The sequence below is a fragment of the Pseudomyrmex gracilis genome, unplaced genomic scaffold (assembly GCF_002006095.1).
Source record: "Pseudomyrmex gracilis isolate BER0280 unplaced genomic scaffold, ASM200609v1 scaffold_351, whole genome shotgun sequence".
Lineage (NCBI taxonomy): Eukaryota > Metazoa > Arthropoda > Insecta > Hymenoptera > Formicidae > Pseudomyrmex > Pseudomyrmex gracilis.
This window is the reverse complement of record NW_018020935.1, coordinates 35,815-45,960: the sequence shown is the minus strand read 5'-3', so window position 1 is coordinate 45,960 and position 10,146 is coordinate 35,815. Positions and strand designations below refer to the sequence as shown.

The following is a 10,146-nucleotide window of genomic DNA, read 5'->3' as shown; positions in this document are numbered from 1 at the left end:
TGTGTGTTATTGTTTTTTTCCAAAATGAACATCGCGCTAGACTATCAGATCTCTGAGATCTCTCAAACAAAAAATGTTGCGATTGGAGAAAATTGTCGCGACGAAATTATCCGAAATGGCGAAAAATCGCGCACGAATATGATAGAGTATCGTTATCGGCGTGATAACGATCGCACGGAGCGTCCAGCCGCGCTGCAGGGAGGAGCAAAGCTTTACCTTAGCTTTGCTACCGGGCTTTAGTGTTGCGCGAACCGTGAAAGTGGTTCGAAAAGTGGTCGATTATCACGAAAGGAATATGCTACGCTTTTCGTGGACGGACGGACACGATTGTGGCTGAAATCTCGAGGAAACGGAAAAAGAAAACGAGATTGTTGACATCCTCGATTAGCCCGTTTTATGATACCAGTTTTTTTTGTTTAGCTAAAACAAAATTGAGAAGCAATCGATCGAGAAATAAAAGAGAATTGAGCGAGCAATATCGCCGATGCAAGAAATAATAGAAAAAAAATTGCACGGTGTGGTCGTTACCTCGGAAGAATATTGAGAACATTTACGTTCGGTTGGAGCGAAACATGCGAAGAAGCAAAACGATTGTCGTCAAAAAAATGAACGAAAACAATCGCAATTATTGAATCGAGAAAAAACATCGAAAGGACGACAAAATTACAAAGACGCGAAAGTATACATCGGGATAATTTTTGGTTTTTCTGTGAACGTTGTTGTGTTTCTACGTACGTGTGAACCGAGAGAGCGAGAAGAAAAGTGCGTGTCCTCTGGAAACAGACGAGAAAAATAAAGAATGAAATATAACAAACGATGTAAAAAGAAAGCGCAGACAAAAAGAGAGAGAGAGAGAGACATTTTCAAAACGTTTGATTTATAAGAATAAGATTAAATATCGTCTCTTATATTTCTTTGTCTCAATTCTTTTTCACAGTTTTGTTTCTTTTTATTCCGATTTTCTTTTATTGCGAACAATTCAATCGATCACGTGGACTAGATGTGACTCAGATAAGATCTTAATAATGAAAAGTGAGAAAGATGAATGCGCGTGAGATAAGAAAGAAATTCAAAATAAAAGTGCTTTTTTGGACGAAAAACTAAGTGTCGCAAAAACTTTGTGATATACGAGTTAATAGCGTTTTTTTTGTTTTTGTCTTTTTTTTTAGTAACGACACTTCTTATCGGAAAAATAAAGTGCACGTGAATTGAGATGAGAAATTGAGAGAGCGCAAAGTTCTCTCACAATTGACGCAAGTCGATTCACGCGAATGGGGCCGACTTTGAGTAAAAAAAAGGAAGACGATAAATAAAGTGAAAAAAAGACTTTAAAATAAAAAATCTAAGAACATAGTATCAATAATACAATTATCATCTCAGTATAAGTAATATAATTAAAACGTAAAGATTTTTATGGCACAGCGCAAACAATTAAAATATAGATCCAATTAAAATTAATAGCAGACAAAAAACAACAAAGAAATACAAAAAATTGGGTAAGTGGAAAGTTACAATTAAAATTTCATAAATAATCGCGAGTGCGCAAAAGAAATTGGTCAAGAATATTACAAAGCGGCGAAGAGAGAGAAGCAAGAAGACGCGTGGTAAGAAAAAAAAAGGGAAAAAAATTATTCCCCTGACCAGAGAAGAGATGAATGTGCGTTTGCACGCAGCGGGACATGGCGGGGAAGTGGAGGAAACGAAGGGAGAAGAAGTTCTCTTCTTCAACAGCGGTTGTCAGCAGCAACAGGGTCGTTGCGCGGATTCGTATTACGGTTGGATCGACAAGGCGTTGGATTACGCGAGTTTTGACGAGCGTAATGTGACGACGAGTCGAAAAGAACTTGATTTTTCGTTGCGCGAATTGCAGACGAAGCCGGTGCACTGCGATTCGGCGACCTTATCCGACAAGATGGCGAACGTCTTGCCCGGAGTCAATAGCGCCTCGTCCTTTCCCATCGTTACGTCATCGCACACCGACGATAACGGCAGATCGCGAGTTTTCGACATCGAAACGACATCTCGCTTGACGGCGAGAGCCTCGTCGTATGCAATCGGTGCGGGCAGTTGCAACGTAGCGTGCAACGTTACGTCAGCGTTGTGCAATGTTGCCCAAACGAGCGCCAACTGCAACAATTCGGAAGCGATGTCGTTCTGTCGCGACGACGGCCAACCGACGGTCGTCGTTTCGCAGGAAATCTGCCCGATGATACCGAAGAATTGTCAGTTGGGCCCGATCGACGTCGAGGATCTCGCGATGTACTTCGACTCGTCGACGGATAACTGCAGTAAGCCGTCCTCGACGACGAGCGGTCGCGCGAATCATTTTAAGAAACCGAGATACGGTGGACCGAAGGAGCAATCGTGTCAAGATCGTATTGTGGCGCCGGAAGGCAATCTGAACGATGCTTATAATTTGCGTCCTTGCGATCTAACATCGAGCGACTTGCGAAACATGGAATATTCCGACTCCCGTGCTTGTCAAATAGAATACAACAACGTTTTGGATCTCAACGATCCGCGATCCCGCCGCGATCCAGGCTGTCACGACGATCCGCGACTGTACGATTCGCCGCCGCGAACGTGCGATCTGAAATTCAATTATTCGCGATCCTGCGAGTTCGAACGTCGCTGCGACGTTCTCCGTCGCGATGTGGTTGGAGATACTCTCGGACGGAATGATCCGAGACCGAGCGGCAATTGGTTCTGCAACAACTGTCCGGAATTGTTCGAATTTTGCAGCGAAGAACGGTGGCTGCAGTGCCCGGCGAGCGATCGCTGTCCCCTTTACCACAACAATATTTACGGCACACCTGTTCTACCACCGTGTGTGTACAAGAATCTGCACACTGGCTACGACGATAGCTGGCATTACGGCTATCCGGAAGACGAACAATTTCTCGAAGATTACCTGTAAGTCGGCGATCGCTCGATCGTCACGACGATAATAATAATAAAATCTTTATTGAGCATAAAAAAAAACTAAGGATTTCGATGTTTCATAACTTATTATGTAGAAACAACTTTTTATGCAGATAATAAATTTACTCCATCTTCTAAAAAAGTTTTTAAAATGCTTCAAAATTGTCTGAGTTTAGTTTCAGTTATAGTTTTGACTTTTTTTAACATTTAATTTTTAACGTATATCTTCAACGTAAAATAAAAAACAACTCTTTTTATGTAGATAATAAATTTACTCCATCTTCTAAAAAAGTTTTTAAAATGCTTCAAAATTGTCTGAGTTTAGTTTCAGTTATAGTTTTGACTTTTTTTAACATTTATTTTTTAACGTATATCTTCAACGTAAAATAAAAAAAAATAAGATTAAATTTTGTTAAACCAATGCTATTTTTTAATTGAAATTCTAGAGATTTTATATACAACAACCGTGATAAATATCTTGTTTCTCTGTGGGGAATTCTCTGACTCGTTAAATTATATTGAACGGTTTTGTTAAAGTAAACCAATCAGGTTGACTTTGACTGGTTTAAACCGATAGCGGTAGGAGGAAGGTGAAAGAGAAAAACGTGAGAGATCGTAGGATCGATTTCGAAAGACGTATCGTTCGAAGGTCGGTTCGTCTCGATGATAACGTCTCGCTTCGCGATAACTCGTCGACATTTTCCCGTCTCTCGAAAATCAAAAAGATGCACCGTTCTGTGTCGTCAACGGTTGCAGTGGAAACAATAGCTGTATCAAGCACGCTTGCTGATACAGACACTTCAGTATTTTTTCGCGACGAGCAATCTACTTTCTCTTGTTTCATTTTCAAGCGAAATAAAATCTGACGCAAGAGAGAAAAGAATTATTTTTTTTTTTTTTTTTTTAACACATTTATACGCGGTTCGTTAGAATTTTATATTTTTTAAGAAAAAAAAAATATTTTACATTCTCGCGTAAAAACAAAAAAAAATACACAACTCTTTCTAAGCAACTAATTTAAGTTTTTTAAAGTTCGAGAAATTAGCTCTTTATCTTTGTATTTCTATTTAAATTTTGTTTTTCTCACACACGCCATACACACACGCGCGTACACGTCATATATTTGCATGTAATTTTCCTTGAATGAATAATATTAACGATCGTTTTGAGAAGCGACTATGTATATATTACAGCATGCGATAACTGTGTTTCTCTCGTATATATTTAATCGTAACTCGTATTAAGTGGACAAACGGCAACCTTCTAGATTCAGGGAACGAGTTTTATCGTGCGCGATAGTATAAAATATCCGACGTGATATTACCAACTTGTGTCACGAGGTACTTCAGGATGTTTGTTTACGCAAAAGAAAGCTTAATAGAAGATAGGATTAGGACGAGAGCTCTCGTGTGTGTGATTCATTTTACTTTTTTTTTTTTTTGCTTAAAAAGTATATATTGAGCTCGATAAGAAGTATGTGTATATACTTTGTATATAGATATAGGAGATGTACGTACTGTATTTCAAAACGACTTTTCGTATCAAATCCAATGTGAAACTTGCAAGTGATTTTCACTTCTTGACGTTTTTTTTTTTTGCACGATTAGGGGTAAGAGATACAGTGATTGGCCACTTAAGGAAAACTGCACTATATAGAGTAAATTATAAAATTAAATTTAATAACTTGAAGTAAATCTTCAGTACTACTAGCTCAAACAAACTATAACAATTGCAAATAAACTAATAAATTTATTAGAAAATTTGAAACATTATTCAAAATTTGATAAAATATTTCCTATAGTCAAAATAGACAGTTATTGGCTATATGAGTTCTGTTAGTATCTGTTTACATAACAGTTATCATAATAAATTTTTTGTTTTGACTTATGAAAATATAGTAATAAATATTTTCTTTATAACACATTAAAAACTAACAAACCTACTTACATTTGTATCTATAACTCAAAATAAGAGGCCAATGACTGTCATATGGTTTTCATAATCTTAAAAACAGTGATTGGCCAGTTGGTTTAATGTTTGTCGTATAACAATAAGTTTTTGAGCTTCTTAAATACTATAATATTACTTTTATTCGGAGCAAAAAAACTTAATTAATATTAAAATGTTTATAATTTAGAATATAATGATAGTATTTATTTATATTTATTACTTCTTTACTACATGGCCAATTACTGTTGGGAGGCCAATAACTGTACTGTTTAATAACCTAATTGTTTCTCGCAACGTTCATTTTACATTGCATTTTGATAAAAAAAAAAGAGTAAAAAGTGTGTGATTTTCTCAATAAGTATTTTCCAATTTGATAGGTAAATTGTGTGCGATATATAGGACCGTGATTTATTTCGCGACCGATATAAATGCGCTTTTTAAACAAAACTTTTTCTTGTTGCAGGAGCAATGAAAAGAGGAAGGAGAGATCTCGCGATGCGGCGCGTTGCAGACGCAGCAGAGAGACCGATATTTTTGCCGAGCTTGCAGCCGCGCTTCCGGTTGCGCCGGAACAAGCAGCGCACTTAGATAAGGCCAGCGTAATGAGACTGGCGATTGCCTACCTCAAAGTTCGAGCCGTCGTAGACTCCAGTGAGACTCTACAACATACTTTGAATTTATAATACAAATACATAACTTCCGTTTTATTCACATTATGATGTATCATTATTTTTATTTATTTGTATATCATTGATTCCGTGATGTTGTTTTTTTTTTTTTTTTATTTTAAATTGGACAAATCGAACAGTTTTGAAAGTGTATAATTTTAAAATATATAAAATCTTTATTCTCTCTTATGAGATCTAAGATCTTCGAGTGATGTGATACACTGGCTAAATTTTCGATTTTTTTCGTTAATGCAAAGTTCCAGCCTCGCTGGCGAAATCCGAGTCCTCGGCAAAACTGGATGAATTATTTCCGAAAGCTCTCAATGGCTTTATGTTAGTACTCTCCAGTGACGGCAATATGGTTTACCTCTCGGAGAATGTCAGCGATTATCTCGGAGTGTCACAAGTACGAATGTAAACACTACTATAATTAGNAAAAGTAAAGTAAACACATGAACGATTACACGAAAGTATCTTCTTATCAAATTGTTTTGTAAAAATAACTATAAATACGTATGAGATTTAATATGTTTTTTAGTACGTGTGTTTGTTTTATAAAGCAACGCCCGCGGCGCACAATAATTTTTTTCTGCTAAATCGCAATCGGAATCGACTTTTTAATCGTCATTTCAAAATCACAAAGTTGCAAAATCATCATGGTGCCCGCATGTATATAAATAAGAAAAATATTGTGTGCCGCAAGCTTCATTGTTTTGACATACATATCGAATAACAGATATTTCTAAAACACAGAATTTAATTTATATAAAGAGATACTTGGACAGGAATGAAAAATTTTAAAAATTTATCAACACACATTTCATTTTTTTTTTTTCATAGAATCTTTTAAATTTATTTGCGGAACAATTTAAATCTGACAAATTTTAAATATTTTTTTCTTTTTTCTCGCGGGTTTTGCGTAGATGGACATGATGGGACAAAGTGTGTATGAATATAGCCACCCTTGCGATCATGACGAATTGCGCGAGTGCCTCTCCGTGAAGCCTACAGATAATAGTAAGAAACGTGCCTGCAACTTTTTCCTGCGGCTCAAGTGTACCCTCACCAGCAAAGGCAGGAAGGTCAATTTGAAGAGCGCCTCTTACAAGGTTTGAACCAAAAAATTGAAAAAACAATGTATATAGTTTTTACGAATAAGATCTAAATTACAATGCGCGCGAAACAAAATGTTTGTAACTGCAAAGTGTTTTTGTAATATATTATCTCATATTTTTGTACAACAGTTTTCTAAGCGAGAAAGAATTTTAGAATTAAATTTATAAAACTATCTGATAAATTACACATACTTGTGAATAAAAAGTGATCGTTTAATATCCATTTTAACTACCATATTAAATAAATATTAAATATATATTTTTTTAATTTTATTTTATTTTAATCTGTGATGATGTTGTTTTATTACGGGTTCTTAACGAAATTAAAAAATCTCTTGTTTAGCTCGGGCAAGTTTGAACCTGTGTGCAGGATGTTGTGCAAATAATTTTAAATCAATGTGATTAATCCAAACGTTTCGGTTTATTCTATTCAAACCATCTTCAGTGGAATACTGAAATTTACATTTGTTTACATTGGAAATATATTTTTATACAATTAAAATAGTTTTACAAATATAGATGTCACTATCCAAATTTTCATTGTATTTACTTTGTAAACCTCCAGTCCTGACACAACAGTGACGAAGCTTGACATACACACATACAATGACTTTCTAATTTTAAACCTTTGACAACGACAATTTTAATTTTAATTTATACTTCGTCAATGAAAATCAGGAGGGATTGTTCAAATAAAGGTACATTAACTCTTTGTAATTCTTTATAAAACTATTTTAATTGTATAAAAATATATTTCCAATGTAAACAAATGTAAATTTCAGTATTCCACTGAAGATGGTTTGAATAGAATAAACCGAAATTTTTGGATTAATCACATTGATTTAAAATTATTTGCACAACATCCTGCACACAGGTTCAAACTTCCCCGAGCTAAACAAGAGATTTTTTATTTTATTTAGTTAAATATCTTTCTAATATTCTATTTTGCTATGTTTGTAGGTGATTCACTGTACCGGCAGATTGACAAACATTCGCGACTCGAACTCAAATTCTATAGAGGTTGATGACGAAGAACGTGAGAAAGATGATGATTCCGCTGAACACGACACAGGTGCTTCTTTAGTGCTCGTGGGTAGTCCCATACCCCATCCGAGTAACATCGAAATACCTCTGGGACGCCATACCTTCTTATCGAAGCACAGTCTCAGTATGAAATTCACCTACGCCGACGAGAAGTAAGTTCGTGGCACATTATTTTTTATTGTCTTTTCCACGACCGTCGTCGGCAACTATCGCGCAATTTGACACACCTTTTATTTTTCGCGCAAAAAATTATTTCGAAGACAGATAAAAACTTGACTTCTCGCTTCGATCTTTTTGATTATTCGTTTAGCTTGCATAATACTAAACGCGCAAGATTGATTTAATATTTTATCAATCTTATCGTTCGATTAAATTGGGCCATTTTTATCGCACAACACATAAATGTAATTTTTTCCCGACACGTAACACAATAAATATATATATATATATATATATATATATATATATAATATTTTGAAAACAAGAGTGTGTGTGATAACTTTTATTATTAAAACTGTTTTGTTACTTATATCGGTTGGTTTTGCGTTTCAGACTGGCCGAATATCTGGGCTGGGACAGTGAAGAACTGGTGGGTCAATCGGTCTTCGAGTTCCATCACGCGCTCGACAATCTGGCACTAGACAAGTGCTTCAAATGTCGTAAGTATCCTTTCCTAAAACTTCTCGTCTTTTTTAATGATTGTCGAGTTTTTCTTAAATTTATATATTTAATTCAATTATACACGAGAATAATATACGGAAGACAAAAATGTAATTTCGCGATGACTAAATCGAGGCGCGGAACAGTATAAACAAACGCGTATATCAAAAGAAATTGAGAAGAAGGGAAGAGAAAGCGTGTCGCGGATCGATCAGGGTGAATGACACGACCGAAAAAAAATCTCAAGGACGATCTTATCTCTTATTGCGCTGTTACCCGACGAAGACTTTTTTTTTTTTTTACGGCTACCACCAGGGACTAAATCCATAAGCGGTTAACGTTATCGTCGGTTACCGGTTGTGCAATTATTACGTTCTACCGAAGTGTTCACTGCACGAGTGTCGCGAGCGTTTCTTTCTCGCGTCTCATCTGATTATGCGCAAAATTGTCGATAATGAATAAAAAAAAAAAAAACGTGAAGTTCAGCGCGAAACGAACTGCGCGAGGTCACAAGAAAGCCGTGTCAAGAGATACGTGTATCGTTTGACAGGTATTTTACATTAAGATATCGAACGTCACCCTAAGATATGCGCGGAACGATTACATTACACGCGCTGAAAAAAAAGTAACAATTACACATTGCATCAGATAAGAGAAGTATCTTCTTGAGGAAATTTTTATCTTGGCGATTTGTTTTTACGAGTATCCAAGAGAGAGAGAGAGAAAGATAATCGGTAAACGCTCGACACGGGAAGAAGATGTACGATCGTAAAGCGAACGATCTAGGACCGTTTCGGAAGAGCGATTCACGTGATTCGAACAATCCGCAACGTCAGGAAGCTCACCCCGACCGCCACAACGTCGGGGCTTTCTCGGGGACCGAATCAGCTCCGTACTACTAATCCCGTCCCGACGGCGTTTTACGCGAACGAAGGGAGGATGAGATATATATTTTCATCCCCACTTTCTATTTCCCGGGAACAAGATAATGTGCTTCGTGCGGAGTCTTGTCTACCCCCGGGCCTCGGGAACTTGCGAAGTAATCTTACGGCGGGGCTTTGACCGCAATAAAATATTCGTCGTTCTCGTTTCGTAATTTTGCGGAATTGGACTCTGCATTTTTCAGCTTCTTCAATAAAATTTTAACGCGCAAACATCATCTCGTCTTTCTCCTTGCTTTTTTAGCGATGAAAAAAAATCAAATTCTATTATTCAGTACAGAGAGAGAATATTTTTTATATGTATTATATATCTTGTAATTAAATATTGTTACTTGTTTCCAAACTAATAAATATATATTTGGTCATGAGAGCCGTTCGCTAGGTGTTGTGCAGAAATTATACGTGTATATATACAGGGTGTCCCAGAATTGCCGTACAATCTCTCGTAGACAGGTAGGAGGAGTAAAACTGAGTCGAAAAGTCCTGAACCATTTTTTTCTATTATTTATAATAAAGGAGTAATTATTGAGTAAATCAAGCCAATCAGCGCAGACCTTTAGCCAGGCGCACGTCAGTGAGTGCTCACACACACTAGGCGCGCGGCTCACTGACGTGCGCCTGGCTAAAGGTCGGCGCTGATTGGCCTGATTTACTCAATAATTTACTCCTTTATTATAAATAATAGAAAAAAATGATTCAGGACTTTTCGACTCAGTTTTATTCTTTCTACCTGCCTACAAGAGATTGTACGGCAATTCTGGGACACCCTGTATACATATATACGTGTTCACGTGTAAATTTTTACACGTGAAATTCGAATTGTAATAACAATTCTAAAATTCATAT

General features: G+C 36.5%; 1 protein-coding gene across 1 annotated transcript in view; it reads left to right on the top strand.

Annotated features, from left to right (window-relative positions):
- Positions 1–254: 254 nt before the first annotated feature.
- Positions 255–10,146, top strand: part of LOC109860229 — a 42,327-nt gene continuing 32,435 nt past the window's right edge. Inside the window, exons 1-6 of the mRNA XM_020439167.1 lie at positions 255–2,913; positions 5,336–5,523; positions 5,798–5,946; positions 6,464–6,649; positions 7,616–7,851; positions 8,252–8,358. Of these exons, the coding sequence (XP_020294756.1) occupies positions 1,652–2,913; positions 5,336–5,523; positions 5,798–5,946; positions 6,464–6,649; positions 7,616–7,851; positions 8,252–8,358 (2,128 nt within the window). The 5' untranslated portion in view covers positions 255–1,651. The remainder of the gene's footprint in view (positions 2,914–5,335; positions 5,524–5,797; positions 5,947–6,463; positions 6,650–7,615; positions 7,852–8,251; positions 8,359–10,146) is intronic.